The sequence below is a fragment of the Oncorhynchus clarkii genome, unplaced genomic scaffold, assembly GCF_045791955.1.
Source record: "Oncorhynchus clarkii lewisi isolate Uvic-CL-2024 unplaced genomic scaffold, UVic_Ocla_1.0 unplaced_contig_11374_pilon_pilon, whole genome shotgun sequence".
Taxonomy (NCBI): Eukaryota; Metazoa; Chordata; class Actinopteri; order Salmoniformes; family Salmonidae; genus Oncorhynchus; species Oncorhynchus clarkii.
This window is the reverse complement of record NW_027257974.1, coordinates 107,501-130,000: the sequence shown is the minus strand read 5'-3', so window position 1 is coordinate 130,000 and position 22,500 is coordinate 107,501. Positions and strand designations below refer to the sequence as shown.

Sequence of the window (22,500 nt, the reverse complement as noted above, 5' to 3'; positions counted from 1 at the left end):
AGGGTTATCCCCCCCCCCAACTCGATGGTTAAATGTAAGGGTTATCCCCCCCCCAACTCGATGGTTAAATGTAAGGGTTATCCCCCCCCCCCAACTCGATGGTTAAATGTAAGGGTTATCCCCCCCCCCCCCCCAACTCGATGGTTAAATGTAAGGGTTATCCCCCCCCCCCCCTCGATGGTTACTCGATGGTTAAATGTAAGGGTTATCCCCCCCCCCCCCCCCCCCCCAACTCGATGGTTAATGTAAGGGTTATCCCCCCCCCCCCCCCAACTCCATGGTTAAATGTAAGGGTTATCCCCCCCCAACTCGATGGTTAAATGTAAGGGTTATCCCCCCCCCCCCAACTCGATGGTTAAATGTAAGAGTTATCCCCCCCCCCCCCCCCCCAACTCGATGGTTAAATGTAAGGGTTATCCCCCCCCCCCGATGGTTAAATGTAAGGGTTATCCCCCCCCCCCCAACTCGATGGTTAAATGTAAGGGTTATCCCCCCCCCCCCCCCCCCCCCCCCCAACTCCATGGTTAAATGTAAGGGTTATCCCCCCCCAACTCGATGGTTAAATGTAAGGGTTATCCCCCCCCAACTCGATGGTTAAATGTAAGGGTTATCCCCCCCCCCGATGGTTAAATGTAAGGGTTATCCCCCCCCCAACTCGATGGTTAAATGTAAGGGTTATCCCCCCCCCCCCCCCAACTCGATGGTTAAATGTAAGGGTTATCCCCCCCCCCCAACTCGATGGTTAAATGTAAGGGTTATCCCCCCCCAACTCGATGGTTAAATGTAAGGGTTATCCCCCCCCCAACTCGATGGTTAAATGTAAGGGTTATCCCCCCCCAACTCGATGGTTAAATGTAAGGGTTATCCCCCCCCCCAACTCGATGGTTAAATGTAAGGGTTATCCCCCCCCCCAACTCGATGGTTAAATGTAAGGGTTATCCCCCCCCAACTCGATGGTTAAATGTAAGGGTTATCCCCCCCCCCCAACTCGATGGTTAAATGTAAGGGTTATCCCCCCCCCAACTCGATGGTTAAATGTAAGGGTTATCCCCCCCCAACTCGATGGTTAAATGTAAGGGTTATCCCCCCCCCCCCCCAACTCGATGGTTAAATGTAAGGGTTATCCCCCCCCCCAACTCGATGGTTAAATGTAAGGGTTATCCCCCCCCCCAACTCGATGGTTAAATGTAAGGGTTATCCCCCCCCCCAACTCGATGGTTAAATGTAAGGGTTATCCCCCCCCCCCAACTCGATGGTTAAATGTAAGGGTTATCCCCCCCCCCCCCAACTCGATGGTTAAATGTAAGGGTTATCCCCCCCCCAACTCGATGGTTAAATGTAAGGGTTATCCCCCCCCCCCAACTCGATGGTTAAATGTAAGGGTTACCCCCCCCCCCCAACTCGATGGTTAAATGTAAGGGTTATCCCCCCCCCCAACTCGATGGTTAAATGTAAGGGTTATCCCCCCCCAACTCGATGGTTAAATGTAAGGGTTATCCCCCCCCCCCCAACTCGATGGTTAAATGTAAGGGTTACCCCCCCCCCCCCCCCCCCCCAACTCGATGGTTAAATGTAAGGGTTATCCCCCCCCCCAACTCGATGGTTAAATGTAAGGGTTATCCCCCCCCCCCCCCCCCCCCCCCCCCCAACTCGATGGTTAAATGTAAGGGTTATCCCCCCCCCCCCCCCCAACTCGATGGTTAAATGTAAGGGTTATCCCCCCCCCCGATGGTTAAATGTAAGGGTTATCCCCCCCCCAACTCGATGGTTAAATGTAAGGGTTATCCCCCCCCCCCCCCCCAACTCGATGGTTAAATGTAAGGGTTATCCCCCCCCAACTCGATGGTTAAATGTAAGGGTTATCCCCCCCCCCCCAACTCGATGGTTGAATGTAAGGGTTATCCCCCCCCCCAACTCGATGGTTGAATGTAAGGGTTACCCCCCCCCCCCAACTCGATGGTTAAATGTAAGGGTTATCCCCCCCCCCCCCCCAACTCGATGGTTAAATGTAAGGGTTACCCCCCCCAACTCGATGGTTAAATGTAAGGGTTATCCCCCCCCCCCCCCCAACTCGATGGTTAAATGTAAGGGTTATCCCCCCCCCCCCCCCCAACTCGATGGTTAAATGTAAGGGTTATCCCCACCCCCAACTCGATGGTTAAATGTAAGGGTTATCCCCCCCCAACTCGATGGTTAAATGTAAGGGTTATCCCCCCCCCCCAACTCGATGGTTAAATGTAAGGGTTATCCCCCCCCCCAACTCGATGGTTAAATGTAAGGGTTATCCCCCCCCAACTCGATGGTTAAATGTAAGGGTTATCCCCCCCCCCAACTCGATGGTTAAATGTAAGGGTTATCCCCCCCCCCCCCAACTCGATGGTTAAATGTAAGGGTTATCCCCCCCCCCAACTCGATGGTTAAATGTAAGGGTTATCCCCCCCCCCCCAACTCGATGGTTAAATGTAAGGGTTATCCCCCCCCCCCCCCAACTCGATGGTTAAATGTAAGGGTTATCCCCCCCCCCCCCCCCACCCCCAACTCGATGGTTAAATGTAAGGGTTATTCCCCCCCCCCCCCCCCCCAACTCGATGGTTAAATGTAAGGGTTATCCCCCCCCCCAACTCGATGGTTAAATGTAAGGGTTATTCCCCCCCCAACTCGATGGTTAAATGTAAGGGTTATCCCCCCCCCAACTCGATGGTTAAATGTAAGGGTTATCCCCCCCCCAACTCGATGGTTAAATGTAAGGGTTATCCCCCCCCCCAACTCGATGGTTAAATGTAAGGGTTATCCCCCCCCCCCCCCCCCAACTCGATGGTTAAATGTAAGGGTTATCCCCCCCCCCCCCAACTCGATGGTTAAATGTAAGGGTTATCCCCCCCCCCCCCAACTCGATGGTTAAATGTAAGGGTTATCCCCCCCCCCAACTCGATGGTTAAATGTAAGGGTTATCCCCCCCCCCCCCCCCCAACTCGATGGTTAAATGTAAGGGTTATCCCCCCCCCCCCCCCCAACTCGATGGTTAAATGTAAGGGTTATCCCCCCCCCAACTCGATGGTTAAATGTAAGGGTTATCCCCCCCCCCCCCCAACTCGATGGTTAAATGTAAGGGTTATCCCCCCCCCCAACTCGATGGTTAAATGTAAGGGTTATCCCCCCCCCCCCCCAACTCGATGGTTAAATGTAAGGGTTATCCCCCCCCCCCCCCCCCCAACTCGATGGTTAAATGTAAGGGTTATCCCCCCCCCCCCCCCCCCCCCCCCAACTCGATGGTTAAATGTAAGGGTTATCCCCCCCCCCAACTCGATGGTTAAATGTAAGGGTTATCCCCCCCCCCAACTCGATGGTTAAATGTAAGGGTTATCCCCCCCCCCCCCCAACTCGATGGTTAAATGTAAGGGTTATCCCCCCCCCAACTCGATGGTTAAATGTAAGGGTTATCCCCCCCCCCAACTCGATGGTTAAATGTAAGGGTTATCCCCCCCCCCCAACTCGATGGTTAAATGTAAGGGTTATCCCCCCCCCCAACTCGATGGTTAAATGTAAGGGTTATCCCCCCCCCCAACTCGATGGTTAAATGTAAGGGTTATCCCCCCCCCCCTCGATGGTTAAATGTAAACTCGATGGTTAAATGTAAGGGTTATCCCCCCCCCCAACTCGATGGTTAAATGTAAGGGTTATCCCCCCCCCCCCAACTCGATGGTTAAATGTAAGGGTTATCCCCCCCCCAACTCGATGGTTAAATGTAAGGGTTATCCCCCCCCCAACTCGATGGTTAAATGTAAGGGTTATCCCCCCCCAACTCGATGGTTAAATGTAAGGGTTATCCCCCCCCCCAACTCGATGGTTAAATGTAAGGGTTATCCCCCCCCCCAACTCGATGGTTAAATGTAAGGGTTATCCCCCCCCCCAACTCGATGGTTAAATGTAAGGGTTATCCCCCCCCCCAACTCGATGGTTAAATGTAAGGGTTATCCCCCCCCCCCCCCCCCCAACTCGATGGTTAAATGTAAGGGTTATCCCCCCCCCAACTCGATGGTTAAATGTAAGGGTTATCCCCCCCCCCAACTCGATGGTTAAATGTAAGGGTTATCCCCCCCCCCCCCCCCCAACTCGATGGTTAAATGTAAGGGTTATCCCCCCCCCCCCCCCCCCCCCCAACTCGATGGTTAAATGTAAGGGTTATCCCCCCCCCCAACTCGATGGTTAAATGTAAGGGTTATCCCCCCCCCCCCCCCCCCCCAACTCGATGGTTAAATGTAAGGGTTATCCCCCCCCCCAACTCGATGGTTAAATGTAAGGGTTATCCCCCCCCCAACTCGATGGTTAAATGTAAGGGTTATTCCCCCCCCAACTCGATGGTTAAATGTAAGGGTTATCCCCCCCCCCAACTCGATGGTTAAATGTAAGGGTTATCCCCCCCCCCCCCCCCCCCAACTCGATGGTTAAATGTAAGGGTTATCCCCCCCCAACTCGATGGTTAAATGTAAGGGTTACCCCCCCCCAACTCGATGGTTAAATGTAAGGGTTATCCCCCCCCCCCAACTCGATGGTTAAATGTAAGGGTTATCCCCCCCCCCAACTCGATGGTTAAATGTAAGGGTTATCCCCCCCCCCCAACTCGATGGTTAAATGTAAGGGTTATCCCCCCCCCCAACTCGATGGTTAAATGTAAGGGTTATCCCCCCCCCCCAACTCGATGGTTAAATGTAAGGGTTATCCCCCCCCCCCTCGATGGTTAAATGTAAGGGTTATCCCCCAACTCGATGGTTAAATGTAAGGGTTATCCCCCCCCAACTCGATGGTTAAATGTAAGGGTTATCCCCCCCCCCCCCCCCCCCCAACTCGATGGTTAAATGTAAGGGTTATCCCCCCCCCCCAACTCGATGGTTAAATGTAAGGGTTATCCCCCCCCAACTCGATGGTTAAATGTAAGGGTTATCCCCCCCCAACTCGATGGTTAAATGTAAGGGTTATCCCCCCCCCCCAACTCGATGGTTAAATGTAAGGGTTATCCCCCCCCCCCCCCCCCCCCAACTCGATGGTTAAATGTAAGGGTTATCCCCCCCCCCCGATGGTTAAATGTAAGGGTTATCCCCCCCCAACTCGATGGTTAAATGTAAGGGTTATCCCCCCCCAACTCGATGGTTAAATGTAAGGGTTATCCCCCCCCCCCAACTCGATGGTTAAATGTAAGGGTTATCCCCCCCCCCCAACTCGATGGTTAAATGTAAGGGTTATCCCCCCCCAACTTGATGGTTAAATGTAAGGGTTATCCCCCCCCCAACTCGATGGTTAAATGTAAGGGTTATCCCCCCCCCCCAACTCAATGGTTAAATGTAAGGGTTATCCCCCCCCCCCAACTCGATGGTTAAATGTAAGGGTTATCCCCCCCCCCAACTCGATGGTTAAATGTAAGGGTTATCCCCCCCCCAACTCGATGGTTAAATGTAAGGGTTATCCCCCCCCAACTCGATGGTTAAATGTAAGGGTTATCCCCCCCCCCAACTCGATGGTTAAATGTAAGGGTTATCCCCCCCCCCCCCCCCCCCCCCCAACTCGATGGTTAAATGTAAGGGTTATCCCCCCCCCCCAACTCGATGGTTAAATGTAAGGGTTATCCCCCCCCAACTCGATGGTTAAATGTAAGGGTTATCCCCCCCCCCCCCCCCCCAACTCGATGGTTAAATGTAAGGGTTATCCCCCCCCCCCCCCCCCCAACTCGATGGTTAAATGTAAGGGTTATCCCCCCCCCCCCAACTCGATGGTTAAATGTAAGGGTTATCCCCCCCCCAACTCGATGGTTAAATGTAAGGGTTATCCCCCCCCCAACTCAATGGTTAAATGTAAGGGTTATCCCCCCCCAACTCGATGGTTAAATGTAAGGGTTATCCCCCCCCCCCCCCCCCCAACTCGATGGTTAAATGTAAGGGTTATCCCCCCCCCCCCGATGGTTAAATGTAAGGGTTATCCCCCCCCAACTCGATGGTTAAATGTAAGGGTTATCCCCCCCCCCAACTCGATGGTTAAATGTAAGGGTTATCCCCCCCCCAACTCGATGGTTAAATGTAAGGGTTATCCCCCCCCAACTCGATGGTTAAATGTAAGGGTTATCCCCCCCCCCAACTCGATGGTTAAATGTAAGGGTTATCCCCCCCCCCCCCCCCAACTCGATGGTTAAATGTAAGGGTTATCCCCCCCCCAACTCGATGGTTAAATGTAAGGGTTATCCCCCCCCCAACTCGATGGTTAAATGTAAGGGTTATCCCCCCCCCCAACTCGATGGTTAAATGTAAGGGTTATCCCCCCCCCCCCCCCCCCAACTCGATGGTTAAATGTAAGGGTTATCCCCCCCCCCTCGAACTCGATGGTTAAATGTAAGGGTTATCCCCCCCCCCCTCGATGGTTAAATGTAAGGGTTATCCCCCCCCAACTCGATGGTTAAATGTAAGGGTTATCCCCCCCCCCCAACTCGATGGTTAAATGTAAGGGTTATCCCCCCCCCCCTCGATGGTTAAATGTAAGGGTTATCCCCCCCCAACTCGATGGTTAAATGTAAGGGTTATCCCCCCCCCCCAACTCGATGGTTAAATGTAAGGGTTATCCCCCCCCCCCAACTCGATGGTTAAATGTAAGGGTTATCCCCCCCCCCCAACTCGATGGTTAAATGTAAGGGTTATCCCCCCCCCCCCCCCCCCCCAACTCGATGGTTAAATGTAAGGGTTATCCCCCCCCAACTCGATGGTTAAATGTAAGGGTTATCCCCCCCCCCCAACTCGATGGTTAAATGTAAGGGTTATCCCCCCCCCCCAACTCGATGGTTAAATGTAAGGGTTATCCCCCCCCAACTCGATGGTTAAATGTAAGGGTTATCCCCCCCCCCCAACTCGATGGTTAAATGTAAGGGTTATCCCCCCCCCCCAACTCGATGGTTAAATGTAAGGGTTATCCCCCCCCAACTTGATGGTTAAATGTAAGGGTTATCCCCCCCCCAACTCGATGGTTAAATGTAAGGGTTATCCCCCCCCCCCAACTCAATGGTTAAATGTAAGGGTTATCCCCCCCCCCCCAACTCGATGGTTAAATGTAAGGGTTATCCCCCCCCCCAACTCGATGGTTAAATGTAAGGGTTATCCCCCCCCCAACTCGATGGTTAAATGTAAGGGTTATCCCCCCCCAACTTGATGGTTAAATGTAAGGGTTATCCCCCCCCCCAACTCGATGGTTAAATGTAAGGGTTATCCCCCCCCCCCAACTCGATGGTTAAATGTAAGGGTTATCCCCCCCCCCAACTCGATGGTTAAATGTAAGGGTTATCCCCCCCCAACTTGATGGTTAAATGTAAGGGTTATCCCCCCCCCAACTCGATGGTTAAATGTAAGGGTTATCCCCCCCCCCCCCCAACTCGATGGTTAAATGTAAGGGTTATCCCCCCCCCCCAACTCGATGGTTAAATGTAAGGGTTATCCCCCCCCAACTCGATGGTTAAATGTAAGGGTTATCCCCCCCCCAACTCAATGGTTAAATGTAAGGGTTATCCCCCCCCAACTCGATGGTTAAATGTAAGGGTTATCCCCTCCCCCCCCCCCCAACTCGATGGTTAAATGTAAGGGTTATCCCCCCCCCCCCCAACTCGATGGTTAAATGTAAGGGTTATCCCCCCCCAACTTGATGGTTAAATGTAAGGGTTATCCCCCCCCCCCCCCCCAACTCGATGGTTAAATGTAAGGGTTATCCCCCCCCCCAACTCGATGGTTAAATGTAAGGGTTATCCCCCCCCCCAACTCGATGGTTAAATGTAAGGGTTATCCCCCCCCCCAACTCGATGGTTAAATGTAAGGGTTATCCCCCCCCCCAACTCGATGGTTAAATGTAAGGGTTATCCCCCCCCAACTTGATGGTTAAATGTAAGGGTTATCCCCCCCCCCCCCAACTCGATGGTTAAATGTAAGGGTTATCCCCCCCCCAACTCGATGGTTAAATGTAAGGGTTATCCCCTCCCCCCAACTCGATGGTTAAATGTAAGGGTTATCCCCCCCCCCAACTCGATGGTTAAATGTAAGGGTTATCCCCCCCCAACTTGATGGTTAAATGTAAGGGTTATCCCCCCCCAACTTGATGGTTAAATGTAAGGGTTATCCCCCCCAACTCGATGGTTAAATGTAAGGGTTATCCCCCCCCCCCCCAACTCGATGGTTAAATGTAAGGGTTACCCCCCCCCCCCAACTCGATGGTTAAATGTAAGGGTTATCCCCCCCCCAACTCGATGGTTAAATGTAAGGGTTATCCCCCCCCCAACTCGATGGTTAAATGTAAGGGTTATCCCCCCCCCAACTCGATGGTTAAATGTAAGGGTTATCCCCTCCCCCCCCCCCCAACTCGATGGTTAAATGTAAGGGTTATCCCCCCCCAACTCGATGGTTAAATGTAAGGGTTATCCCCCCCAACTCGATGGTTAAATGTAAGGGTTATCCCCCCCCCCAACTCGATGGTTAAATGTAAGGGTTATCCCCCCCCCCCCCCCCCAACTCGATGGTTAAATGTAAGGGTTATCCCCCCCCCCCAACTCGATGGTTAAATGTAAGGGTTATCTCCCCCCCCCCCCCCCCACCAACTCGATGGTTAAATGTAAGTGTTATCCCCCCCCCCCCCCAACTCGATGGTTAAATGTAAGGGTTATCCCCCCCCCCAACTCGATGGTTAAATGTAAGGGTTATCCCCCCCCCCAACTCGATGGTTAAATGTAAGGGTTATCCCCCCCCAACTTGACGGTAAACTTTAGGCATTTAATTCCTAATGGTTGAGAAACGAGCTCTCATCGTCGCCTCTAGCGGACGGTTTTGAACTCATCTCCCGACGTCCTGCAGACCTGAAGGAACGTGGAATACGGCCTTGGGTCTGGTGTGACCTGGCTGATCAGCTGTAACTCTCTCCACTCCATCAGAGAAGACCGAACACACACACACACCGTCTCTCACCATCGTCTCTCTTCCGCTTCCCGTCGTTAGCTGAGCTGATTCCCAGAATGCCGCTGATGGAGTAGGAGGAGCCAGCCGAGTCACTGGTCACCGCAGAAACCTGTGTCGACGCTACCGACGACGCTGTGGAAAGTTAGGACATGGGTCACAATGCTACATAACACTACATAACACTACATTATGTTACATAATGCTACATAATGCTGCATAACCTTACATACTGCTACATAACACTACATAACACTAAATAATGCTACATTATGTTACATTATGTTACATACCGCTACATAACACTACATAATGCTACATAACACTACATAATGCTACATAACACTACACAATGCTGCATAACCTTACAAACTGCTACATAACACTACATAATGCTACATTATGTTACATACCGCTACATAACACTACATAATGCTACATTATTTTACATACCGCTACATAACACTACATAATGCTACATAACACTACATAATGCTACATAACACTACATAATGCTACATTATGTTACATACCGCTACATAACACTACATAATGCTACATAATGCTACATAATGCTACATAATGCTGCATAACCTTACAAACTGCTACATAACACTACATAACACTACATAATGCTACATTATGTTACATACCGCTACATAACACTACATACTGCTACATTATGTTACATACCGCTACATAACACTACATACCGCTACATAACACTACATAATGCTACATAACACCACATAATGCTACATAACACTACATACCGCTACATAACACTACATAATGCTACATAAAGCTACTTTATGTTACATACTGTTACATAACACTACATAATGCTACATAACACTCCACAATCCTACATAATGTTACATAACGGCACATAACATGACATAACACTGCATAATGCTACATAATGCTACACACATTACATAACACTACATAATGCTACATAACGGCGCATAACATGACATAACGCTACATAATGCTACATAACGGTGCATAGGGCGCTCATAACGTCTAAACACCGTATCACACATAATGTCTTGTAACCTTCTGAACTAAAAGACATAGGTCGGTCGTAACGCTACGTAGGACTGTCACAGGACTGTCATAAATTGGTAATAACCCTTGGTTTTAAAAAGTCGTAATTTATAATTTAGATATTGTAAGCCTTTAGTACAGAACAGCTAGCCACTTTGGGATGGTTTGAACCTCTTGTTGTTACGGCTAAGGAGTTGAATAGTCCACGGTAGGCAGTTTCCAGTCGGGATACGCTCCAAATTCACCTCATTATAGAAATACACAAGTTTGCTTACTTGGCGGGTCATTTGTGTAGTGCTTGTTAAATATAATTATGATTCAAAGTCAGTGGGTGGACTCTGTTCACTAGTAGTGCACTATATGGGGAATAGGGCTCTGTTCACTAGTAGTGCACTATATAGGGAATAGGACTCTGTTCACTAGTAGTGCACTATATGGGGAATAGGGCTCTGTTCACTAGTAGTGCACTATATGGGGAATAGGGCTCTGTTCACTAGTAGTGCACTATATAGGGAATAGGACTCTGTTCACTAGTAGTGCACTATATGGGGAATAGGGCTCTGTTCACTAGTAGTGCACTATATAGGGAATAGGACTCTGTTCACTAGTAGTGCACTATATGGGGAATAGGGCTCTGTTCACTAGTAGTGCACTATATGGGGAATAGGGCTCTGTTCACTAGTAGTGCACTATATAGGGAATAGGACTCTGTTCACTAGTAGTGCACTATATAGGGAATAGGGCTCTGTTCACTAGTAGTACCACTATATAGGGAATAGGGCCCTGGTCTAAAGTGGTGCACTATATAGGGTATAGGGCTCTGTTCACTAGTAGTGCACTATATAGGGAATAGGACTCTGTTCACTAGTAGTGCACTATATGGGGAATAGGGCTCTGTTCACTAGTAGTGCACTATATAGGGAATAGGGCCCTGGTCACTAGTAGTTCACTATATAGGGAATAGGGCTCTGGTCTAAAGTAGTTCACTATATAGGGAATAGGGCTCTGTTCACTAGTACTGCACTATAGAGGGAATAGGGCTGTGGTCAGTAGTTGTTCACTATATAGGGAATAGGGCCCTGGTCTATAGTAGTGCACTATATAGGGAATAGGGCTCTGGTCACTATATAGGGAATAGGACCCTGGTCTATATTAGTACCACTATATAGGGAATAGGACCCTGGTCTATATTAGTACCACTATACAGGGAATAGGGCTCTGGTCTATAGTAGTACCACTATACAGGGAATAGAGCTCTGGTCACTAGTAGTTCACTATATAGGGAATAGGGCCCTGGTCACTAGTAGTGCACTATATAGGGAATAGGGCTCTGGTCTAAAGTGGTGACCTATATAGGGAGTAGGGTGCCATAGAGATAGAGAAAGAACCTCCCTCCCTACAGACACCAAAGAACCTCCCTCCCTACAGAACAACAGAACCTCCCTCCCTACAGAACAACATAACCTCCCTCCCTACAGAACTACAGAACCACAGAACCACAGCACCTCCCTACAGGCACCAATGACAGAAACATAGAAACTCCCTCCCTACAGACATCAACCACAGAACCACAGAAAAAGAGAGAGAACGACAAATCCCGAGGAGAATGAAACTCTGTTCCTGGTTCAGTAACCACATGGAGAATGAAACTCTGTTCCTGGTTCAGTAACCACATGGAGAATGAAACTCTGTTCCTGGTTCAGTAACCATGGAGAATGAAACTCTGTTCCTGGTTCAGTAACCATGGAGAATGAAACTCTGTTCCTGGTTCAGTAACCATGGAGAATGAAACTCTGTTCCTGGTTCAGTAACCACATGGAGAATGAAACTCTGTTCCTGGTTCAGTAACCACATGGAGAATGAAACTCTGTTCCTGGTTCAGTAACCACATGGAGAATGAAACTCTGTTCCTGGTTCAGTAACCACATGGAGAATGAAACTCTGTTCCTGGTTCAGTAACCATGGAGAATGAAACTCTGTTCCTGGTTCAGTAACCACATGGAGAATGAAACTCTGTTCCTGGTTCAGTAACCATGGAGAATGAAACTCTGTTCCTGGTTCAGTAACCATGGAGAATGAAACTCTGTTCCTGGTTCAGTAACCATGGAGAATGAAACTCTGTTCCTGGTTCAGTAACCACATGGAGAATGAAACTCTGTTCCTGGTTCAGTAACCACATGGAGAATGAAACTCTGTTCCTGGTTCAGTAACCACATGGAGAATGAAACTCTGTTCCTGGTTCAGTAACCATGGAGAATGAAACTCTGTTTCTGGTTCAGTAACCACATGGAGAATGAAACTCTGTTCCTGGTTCAGTAACCATGGAGAATGAAACTCTGTTCCTGGTTCAGTAACCACATGGAGAATGAAACTCTGTTCCTGGTTCAGTAACCACATGGAGAATGAAACTCTGTTCCTGGTTCAGTAACCACATGGAGAATGAAACTCTGTTCCTGGTTCAGTAACCATGGAGAATGAAACTCTGTTCCTGGTTCAGTAACCACATGGAGAATGAAACTCTGTTCCTGGTTCAGTAACCACATGGAGAATGAAACTCTGTTCCTGGTTCAGTAACCATGGAGAATGAAACTCTGTTCCTGGTTCAGTAACCACATGGAGAATGAAACTCTGTTCCTGGTTCAGTAACCACATTGAGAATGAAACTCTGTTCCTGGTTCAGTAACCACATGGAGAATGAAACTCTGTTCCTGGTTCAGTAACCACATGGAGAATGAAACTCTGTTCCTGGTTCAGTAACCACATGGAGAATGAAACTCTGTTCCTGGTTCAGTAACCATGGAGAATGAAACTCTGTTCCTGGTTCAGTAACCATGGAGATGTATTGAATCTCTTTACTTCCTGTTGATTTATCACTTCAATTATCACATTTTCTCATTCGTTCTCTTCTCTTTTTTTCTCTCTCAGGAAACGAACGTATTTTATCCTCCAATATTTTCATTATTCTCCAAATCCAAATGTTCAATTTTCCGCCCTGGAGTCAAAACCATTTATCTGTGTAATCTGAGAGTGAGGTGTGTGTGTGTGTGTGTGTGTGTGTGTGTGTGTGTGTGTGTGTGTGTGAAATTAATTTAGATTAAGTGACGGAGTGTGATTCTGAAGATTTGAGAGACACTGAAACACAATCCACTGGAGGCTAAAACAGCCATCACAGATAGAGAGAGTTGGAGGGGGGAGGAAGGGGAGGAAGGGGGAGAGGGGGGAGGTGGAGGGGGGAGGAAGGGGAGGAATGGGGAGAGGGGGAGGTGGAGGGGGAGGAAGGGGGGGAAGGGAGGGAGGGGGAGGTGGAGGGGGGAAGGAGGAAGAGGAGGTGGAGGGGGGAAGGAGGAGAGGGGAGAGAGGGGGGGAGGGGGGGTGGAGGGCAGGAGGGAGGGAGAGAGGGAAAGAGGGAGATGAAGAGGAGGGGAGAGGAGGAGGAAGGGTTGAGAGGAAGGAAGGAAGGAAGGAAGGAAGGAAGGAAGGAAGGAAGGAAGGAAGGGAGGTGGAGGGGTGAAGGGAGAGGAGGGGAGGAAGGGAGGGAGGGAGGGAAAGAGGAAGAGGAGGGGAGAGAGCAAGGGGGAGAGGAAGAGGAAGGGGGAGAGCAAGAGGAAGGAAGGGAGGGATGGGGAGAGAGAAAGAGAAAGAGAGAGTGGAAGGTGGGAGAGACAGAGTGGGGGGGTAGGGGGGCTTGTAAGGGTGGCATAGGGTTATCATGAACAACTATTAAGGTGGTTATTAGCAGCTATAAAGGCTGACTTACCCAGGTTATGAGCAGAGAGAGGTCCTGACTTACCTAGGTTATGAGCAGAGAGAGGTCCTGACTTACCCAGGTTATGAGCAGAGAGAGGTCCTGACTTACCCAGGTTATGAGCAGAGAGAGGTCCTGACTGACCCAGGTTATTAGCAGCTATAAAGGCTGACTTACCCAGGTTATGAGCAGAGAGAGGTCCTGACTTACCTAGGTTATTAGCAGCTATAAAGGCTGACTTACCCAGGTTATGAGCAGAGAGAGGTCCTGACTTACCCAGGTTATGAGCAGAGAGAGGTCCTGACTTACCTAGGTTATGAGCAGAGAGAGGTCCTGACTGACCCAGGTTATTAGCAGCTATAAAGGCTGACTTACCCAGGTTATGAGCAGAGAGAGGTCCTGACTGACCCAGGTTATTAGCAGCTATAAAGGCTGACTTACCTAGGTTATGAGCAGAGAGAGGTCCTGGCTTACCCAGGTTATTAGCAGCTATAAAGGCTGACTTACCCAGGTTATGAGCAGAGAGAGGTCCTGACTTACCCAGGTTATTAGCAGCTATAAAGGCTGACTTACCCAGGTTATTGGCAGAGAGAGGTCCTGACTTACCCAGGTTATTAGCAGCTATAAAGGCTGACTTACCCAGGTTATGAGCAGAGAGAGGTCCTGACTTACCCAGGTTATTAGCAGCTATAAAGGCTGACTTACCCAGGTTATGAGCAGAGAGAGGTCCTGACTTACCCAGGTTATGAGCAGCTATAAAGGCTGACTGACCCAGGTTATGAGCAGAGAGAGGTCCTGACTTACCCAGGTTATTAGCAGCTATAAAGGCTGACTTACCCAGGTTATGAGCAGAGAGAGGTCCTGACTTACCCAGGTTATGAGCAGAGAGAGGTCCTGACTTACCCAGGTTATTAGCAGCTATAAAGGCTGACTTACCCAGGTTATGAGCAGAGAGAGGTCCTGACTTACCCAGGTTATGAGCAGAGAGAGGTCCTGACTTACCCAGGTTATGAGCAGAGAGAGGTCCTGACTTACCCAGGTTATTAGCAGCTATAAAGGCTGACTTACCCAGGTTATGAGCAGAGAGAGGTCCTGACTTACCCAGGTTATGAGCAGAGAGAGGTCCTGACTTACCCAGGTTATTAGCAGTTATAAAGGCTGACTTACCCAGGTTATGAGCAGAGAGAGGTCCTGACTTACCCAGGTTATTAGCAGCTATAAAGGCTGACTTACCCAGGTTATGAGCAGAGAGAGGTCCTGACTTACCCAGGTTATTAGCAGCTATAAAGGCTGACTTACCCAGGTTATGAGCAGAGAGAGGTCCTGACTGACCCGGAGGCTGCTGGACTTTAGTCCTGATGATCCTACAAGACAATACAAACCACGTAAGAGACTGTGTGGTGTGTGTGTGTGTGTGTGTGTGTGTGTGTGTGTGTGTAAAGTGGCTGAGGCAGGCTGACATGGCAGAGGGGCCTTACACTTCCTGCTTGGCTGCTCATGCAAGTCCTCTCTTCCCTTTTCTCTCTGCCATTCTCCCTCCTTAAACCCTCTCTCTTTCTGTCTCTCTCTCTTTCTCTCTTTCTCTCTCTCTCTTCTCAGGGGAAAGAAACAGTTGTCATCGTATCATGGTGTTGCACTACTGAGCTGAAGCTGAGCTACTGAGCTCCGTCCTCACTACCCCTCTCTGTCCTCACTACCCCTCTCTGTCCTCACTACCCCTCTCTGTCCTCACTACCCCTCTCTGTCCTCACTACCCATCTCTGTCCCTACACCCCACCCCCCCCCCCCCCCCCCCCCCACCCTGACCCCTACCCCCCCACACACTCTGCTACGTACCTGTTGATAGAGCTGACACTGGGAACACTGTCGTTGTCACACACTCTCTCAGCCAATAGTCTGTCTCGTATCTCCCAGGCGAACATGGTGGGGTTTTGGCGTTTGTAGTCGGCGATCTTATCCACCACTTTGGGTGTAGCAACCTTTGGTTTGGATCCTCCAATCACCCCGGGACGGATACTTCCTGTCTCATAGTACCTGAGGGCAGAGGGGACACACGGATTGGTCAACAGCTGTGGTTGGACCTGTCAATCAAAAGGAGAAGGACACGCTGATTGGTTTCGGAGGAAGGGGAGGGAGGGAGGGAGGGAGGGAGGGAGGGAGGGAGGGAGGGAGGGAGAGGAGGGAGGGAGGGAGGGAGAGAGGGAGGGAGGGAGAGAGAGGAGGGAGAGAGGCAGGGAGGGAGAGAGAGGAGGGAGAGAGGGAGGGAGGTAGGGAGGGAGGGAGGGAGGGAGGGAGAGGAGGGAGGAAGAGGAGGGAGGGAGGGAGGGAGGGAGGGAGGAAGAGGAGGGAGGGAGGAAGAGGAGAGAGAGAGGGCCTCGATGAAACTTTAAACTATTTTTACGTTTGAAACAAGAGATGAGTGGTGATGGTTACCTATATAAACACCACCCATTACTAAATCTAACTATAGTGGTGGGCTATATAAACACCACCCATTACTAAATCTAACTATAGTGGTGGACTATATAAACACCACCCATTACTAAATCTAACTATAGTGGTGGGCTATATAAACACCACCCATTACTAAATCTAACTATAGTGGTGGACTATATAAACACCACCCATTACTAAATCTAACTATAGTGGTGGACTACAGTGCCAGTCTAAAGCTCTCTGTTGTCTTGACCAAGAGTTCTGGTACCTCCCTCTCTCCCCCTCTCTCCCCCTCTCTTCCCCTCTCTTCCCCTCTCTTCCCCTCTCTGTTGTCTTGACCAAGAGTTCTGGTACCTCCCTCTCTCCCCCTCTCTCCCCCTCTCTTCCCCTCTCTTCCCCTCTCTTCCCCTCTCTGTTGTCTTGACCAAGAGTTCTGGTACCTCCCCCGTCTCCCTCTCTCCCCCTCTCTCCCCCTCTCTCCTCCTCTCTTCCCCTCTCTGTTGTCTTGACCAAGAGTTCTGGTACCTCCCCCGTCTCCCTCTCTCCCCCTCTCTCCCCCTCTCTCCTCCTCTCTTCCCCTCTCTGTTGTCTTGACCAAGAGTTCTGGTACCTCCCCCGTCTCCCTCTCTCCCCCTCTCTCCCCCTCTCTCCTCCTCTCTTCCCCTCTCTGTTGTCTTGACCAAGAGTTCTGGTACCTCCCCCGTCTCCCTCTCTCCCCCTCTCTCCCCCTCTCTTCCCCTCTCTTCCCCTCTCTTCCCCTCTCTGTTGTCTTGACCAAGAGTTCTGGTACCCCGTCTCCCTCTCTCCCCCTCTCTCCTCCTCTCTTCTCCTCTCTTCCCCTCTCTGTTGTCTTGACCAAGAGTTCTGGTACCTCCCCCGTCTCCCTCTCTCCCCCTCTCTCCCCCTCTCTCCTCCTCTCTTCCCCTCTCTGTTGTCTTGACCAAGAGTTCTGGTACCTCCCCCGTCTCCCTCTCTCCCCCTCTCTCCTCCTCTCTTCTCCTCTCTTCCCCTCTCTGTTGTCTTGACCAAGAGTTCTGGTACCTCCCCCGTCTCCCTCTCTCCCCCTCTCTCCTCCTCTCTTCTCCTCTCTTCCCCTCTCTGTTGTCTTGACCAAGAGTTCTGGTACCTCCCCCGTCTCCCTCTCTCCCCCTCTCTCCCCCTCTCTCCTCCTCTCTTCCCCTCTCTGTTGTCTTGACCAAGAGTTCTGGTACCTCCCCCGTCTCCCTCTCTCCCCCTCTCTCCTCCTCTCTTCCCCTCTCTTCCCCTCTCTGTTGTCTTGACCAAGAGTTCTGGTACCCCGTCTCCCTCTCTCCCCCTCTCTCCTCCTCTCTTCTCCTCTCTTCCCCTCTCTGTTGTCTTGACCAAGAGTTCTGGTACCTCCCCCGTCTCCCTCTCTCCCCCTCTCTCCTCCTCTCTTCTCCTCTCTTCCCCTCTCTGTTGTCTTGACCAAGAGTTCTGGTACCTCCCCCGTCTCCCTCTCTCCCCCTCTCTCCTCCTCTCTTCCCCTCTCTGTTGTCTTGACCAAGAGTTCTGGTACCTCCCCCGTCTCCCTCTCTCCCCCTCTCTCCTCCTCTCTTCTCCTCTCTTCCCCTCTCTGTTGTCTTGACCAAGAGTTCTGGTACCTCCCCCGTCTCCCTCTCTCCCCCTCTCTCCTCCTCTCTTCCCCTCTCTGTTGTCTTGACCAAGAGTTCTGGTACCTCCCCCGTCTCCCTCTCTCCCCCTCTCTCCTCCTCTCTTCCCCTCTCTGTTGTCTTGACCAAGAGTTCTGGTACCTCCCCCGTCTCCCTCTCTCCCCCTCTCTCCTCCTCTCTTCTCCTCTCTTCCCCTCTCTGTTGTCTTGACCAAGAGTTCTGGTACCTCCCCCGTCTCCCTCTCTCCCCCTCTCTCCTCCTCTCTTCTCCTCTCTTCCCCTCTCTGTTGTCTTGACCAAGAGTTCTGGTACCTCCCCCGTCTCCCTCTCTCCCCCTCTCTCCTCCTCTCTTCCCCTCTCTGTTGTCTTGACCAAGAGTTCTGGTACCTCCCCCGTCTCCCTCTCTCCCCCTCTCTCCTCCTCTCTTCTCCTCTCTTCCCCTCTCTGTTGTCTTGACCAAGAGTTCTGGTACCTCCCCCGTCTCCCTCTCTCCCCCTCTCTCCTCCTCTCTTCCCCTCTCTGTTGTCTTGACCAAGAGTTCTGGTACCTCCCCCGTCTCCCTCTCTCCCCCTCTCTCCTCCTCTCTTCCCCTCTCTGTTGTCTTGACCAAGAGTTCTGGTACCCCGTCTCCCTCTCTCCCCCTCTCTCCCCCTCTCTCCTCCTCTCTTCTCCTCTCTTCCCCTCTCTGTTGTCTTGACCAAGAGTTCTGGTACCTCCCCCGTCTCCCTCTCTCCCCCTCTCTCCTCCTCTCTTCCCCTCTCTGTTGTCTTGACCAAGAGTTCTGGTACCCCGTCTCCCTCTCTCCCCCTCTCTCCTCCTCTCTTCCCCTCTCTTCCCCTCTCTTCCTCTCTCTGTTGTCTTGACCAAGAGTTCTGGTACCCCGTCTCCCTCTCTCCCCCTCTCTTCTCCTCTCTTCCCCTCTCTTCCCCTCTCTGTTGTCTTGACCAAGAGTTCTGGTACCCCGTCTCCCTCTCTCCCCCTCTCTCCCCCTCTCTTCCCCTCTCTTCCCCTCTCTTCCCCTCTCTGTTGTCTTGACCAAGAGTTCTGGTACCCCGTCTCCCTCTCTCCCCCTCTCTCCTCCTCTCTTCTCCTCTCTTCCCCTCTCTGTTGTCTTGACCAAGAGTTCTGGTACCTCCCCCGTCTCCCTCTCTCCCCCTCTCTCCTCCTCTCTTCCCCTCTCTGTTGTCTTGACCAAGAGTTCTGGTACCCCGTCTCCCTCTCTCCCCCTCTCTCCTCCTCTCTTCCCCTCTCTTCCCCTCTCTTCCTCTCTCTGTTGTCTTGACCAAGAGTTCTGGTACCCCGTCTCCCTCTCTCCCCCTCTCTCCTCCTCTCTTCCCCTCTCTTCCCCTCTCTGTTGTCTTGACCAAGAGTTCTGGTACCCCGTCTCCCTCTCTCCCCCTCTCTTCTCCTCTCTTCCCCTCTCTTCCCCTCTCTGTTGTCTTGACCAAGAGTTCTGGTACCCCGTCTCCCTCTCTCCCCCTCTCTCCCCCTCTCTTCCCCTCTCTTCCCCTCTCTTCCCCTCTCTGTTGTCTTGACCAAGAGTTCTGGTACCCCGTCTCCCTCTCTCCCCCTCTCTCCTCCTCTCTTCCCCTCTCTTCCCCTCTCTGTTGTCTTGACCAAGAGTTCTGGTACCCCGTCTCCCTCTCTCCCCCTCTCTCCTCCTCTCTTCCCCTCTCTTCCTCTCTCTGTTGTCTTGACCAAGAGTTCTGGTACCCCGTCTCCCTCTCTCCCCCTCTCTCCTCCTCTCTTCCCCTCTCTTCCCCTCTCTGTTGTCTTGACCAAGAGTTCTGGTACCCCGTCTCCCTCTCTCCCCCTCTCTTCCCCTCTCTTCCCCTCTCTTCCCCTCTCTGTTGTCTTGACCAAGAGTTCTGGTACCCCGTCTCCCTCTCTCCCCCTCTCTCCCCCTCTCTTCCCCTCTCTTCCCCTCTCTTCCCCTCTCTGTTGTCTTGACCAAGAGTTCTGGTACCCCGTCTCCCTCTCTCTCCCTCTCTCCCCCTCTCTTCCCCTCTCTTCCCCTCTCTTCCCCTCTCTGTTGTCTTGACCAAGAGTTCTGGTACCCCGTCTCCCTCTCTCCCCCTCTCTCCTCCTCTCTTCCCCTCTCTTCCTCTCTCTGTTGTCTTGACCAAGAGTTCTGGTACCCCGTCTCCCTCTCTCCCCCTCTCTTCCCCTCTCTTCCCCTCTCTTCCTCTCTCTGTTGTCTTGACCAAGAGTTCTGGTACCCCGTCTCCCTCTCTCCCCCTCTCTTCCCCTCTCTTCCCCTCTCTTCCCCTCTCTGTTGTCTTGACCAAGAGTTCTGGTACCCCGTCTCCCTCTCTCCCCCTCTCTCCTCCTCTCTTCCCCTCTCTTCCTCTCTCTGTTGTCTTGACCAAGAGTTCTGGTACCTCCCCCGTCTCCCTCTCTCCCCCTCTCTCCTCCTCTCTTCCCCTCTCTGTTGTCTTGACCAAGAGTTCTGGTACCCCGTCTCCCTCTCTCCCCCTCTCTCCTCCTCTCTTCCCCTCTCTTCCCCTCTCTTCCCCTCTCTGTTGTCTTGACCAAGAGTTCTGGTACCCCGTCTCCCTCTCTCCCCCTCTCTCCCCCTCTCTTCCCCTCTCTTCCCCTCTCTTCCCCTCTCTGTTGTCTTGACCAAGAGTTCTGGTACCCCGTCTCCCTCTCTCCCCCTCTCTCCTCCTCTCTTCCCCTCTCTTCCCCTCTCTGTTGTCTTGACCAAGAGTTCTGGTACCCCGTCTCCCTCTCTCCCCCTCTCTCCTCCTCTCTTCCCCTCTCTTCCTCTCTCTGTTGTCTTGACCAAGAGTTCTGGTACCCCGTCTCCCTCTCTCCCCCTCTCTCCTCCTCTCTTCCCCTCTCTTCCCCTCTCTGTTGTCTTGACCAAGAGTTCTGGTACCCCGTCTCCCTCTCTCCCCCTCTCTTCCCCTCTCTTCCCCTCTCTTCCCCTCTCTGTTGTCTTGACCAAGAGTTCTGGTACCCCGTCTCCCTCTCTCCCCCTCTCTCCCCCTCTCTTCCCCTCTCTTCCCCTCTCTTCCCCTCTCTGTTGTCTTGACCAAGAGTTCTGGTACCCCGTCTCCCTCTCTCCCCCTCTCTCCTCCTCTCTTCTCCTCTCTTCCCCTCTCTGTTGTCTTGACCAAGAGTTCTGGTACCTCCCCCGTCTCCCTCTCTCCCCCTCTCTCCTCCTCTCTTCCCCTCTCTGTTGTCTTGACCAAGAGTTCTGGTACCTCCCCCGTCTCCCTCTCTCCCCCTCTCTCCTCCTCTCTTCCCCTCTCTGTTGTCTTGACCAAGAGTTCTGGTACCCCGTCTCCCTCTCTCCCCCTCTCTCCCCCTCTCTCCTCCTCTCTTCTCCTCTCTTCCCCTCTCTGTTGTCTTGACCAAGAGTTCTGGTACCTCCCCCGTCTCCCTCTCTCCCCCTCTCTCCTCCTCTCTTCCCCTCTCTGTTGTCTTGACCAAGAGTTCTGGTACCCCGTCTCCCTCTCTCCCCCTCTCTCCTCCTCTCTTCCCCTCTCTTCCCCTCTCTTCCTCTCTCTGTTGTCTTGACCAAGAGTTCTGGTACCCCGTCTCCCTCTCTCCCCCTCTCTTCTCCTCTCTTCCCCTCTCTTCCCCTCTCTGTTGTCTTGACCAAGAGTTCTGGTACCCCGTCTCCCTCTCTCCCCCTCTCTCCCCCTCTCTTCCCCTCTCTTCCCCTCTCTTCCCCTCTCTGTTGTCTTGACCAAGAGTTCTGGTACCCCGTCTCCCTCTCTCCCCCTCTCTCCTCCTCTCTTCTCCTCTCTTCCCCTCTCTGTTGTCTTGACCAAGAGTTCTGGTACCTCCCCCGTCTCCCTCTCTCCCCCTCTCTCCTCCTCTCTTCCCCTCTCTGTTGTCTTGACCAAGAGTTCTGGTACCCCGTCTCCCTCTCTCCCCCTCTCTCCTCCTCTCTTCCCCTCTCTTCCCCTCTCTTCCTCTCTCTGTTGTCTTGACCAAGAGTTCTGGTACCCCGTCTCCCTCTCTCCCCCTCTCTCCTCCTCTCTTCCCCTCTCTTCCCCTCTCTGTTGTCTTGACCAAGAGTTCTGGTACCCCGTCTCCCTCTCTCCCCCTCTCTTCTCCTCTCTTCCCCTCTCTTCCCCTCTCTGTTGTCTTGACCAAGAGTTCTGGTACCCCGTCTCCCTCTCTCCCCCTCTCTCCCCCTCTCTTCCCCTCTCTTCCCCTCTCTTCCCCTCTCTGTTGTCTTGACCAAGAGTTCTGGTACCCCGTCTCCCTCTCTCCCCCTCTCTCCTCCTCTCTTCCCCTCTCTTCCCCTCTCTGTTGTCTTGACCAAGAGTTCTGGTACCCCGTCTCCCTCTCTCCCCCTCTCTCCTCCTCTCTTCCCCTCTCTTCCTCTCTCTGTTGTCTTGACCAAGAGTTCTGGTACCCCGTCTCCCTCTCTCCCCCTCTCTCCTCCTCTCTTCCCCTCTCTTCCCCTCTCTGTTGTCTTGACCAAGAGTTCTGGTACCCCGTCTCCCTCTCTCCCCCTCTCTTCCCCTCTCTTCCCCTCTCTTCCCCTCTCTGTTGTCTTGACCAAGAGTTCTGGTACCCCGTCTCCCTCTCTCCCCCTCTCTCCCCCTCTCTTCCCCTCTCTTCCCCTCTCTTCCCCTCTCTGTTGTCTTGACCAAGAGTTCTGGTACCCCGTCTCCCTCTCTCTCCCTCTCTCCCCCTCTCTTCCCCTCTCT

At 52.1% G+C, this 22,500-nt stretch overlaps 1 protein-coding gene across 1 annotated transcript in view; it reads right to left on the bottom strand.

Moving 5' to 3' along the window:
• The window catches only part of LOC139394359 (paired box protein Pax-5-like), an 89,519-nt gene that overhangs the window by 46,757 nt on the left and 20,262 nt on the right, over positions 1-22,500 (bottom strand). The window contains exons 3-5 of the mRNA XM_071142407.1: positions 15,598-15,795; positions 15,061-15,125; positions 8,979-9,101 (exon numbers count right to left, since the gene is read on the bottom strand). Of these exons, the coding sequence (XP_070998508.1) occupies positions 8,979-9,101; positions 15,061-15,125; positions 15,598-15,795 (386 nt within the window). The remainder of the gene's footprint in view (positions 1-8,978; positions 9,102-15,060; positions 15,126-15,597; positions 15,796-22,500) is intronic.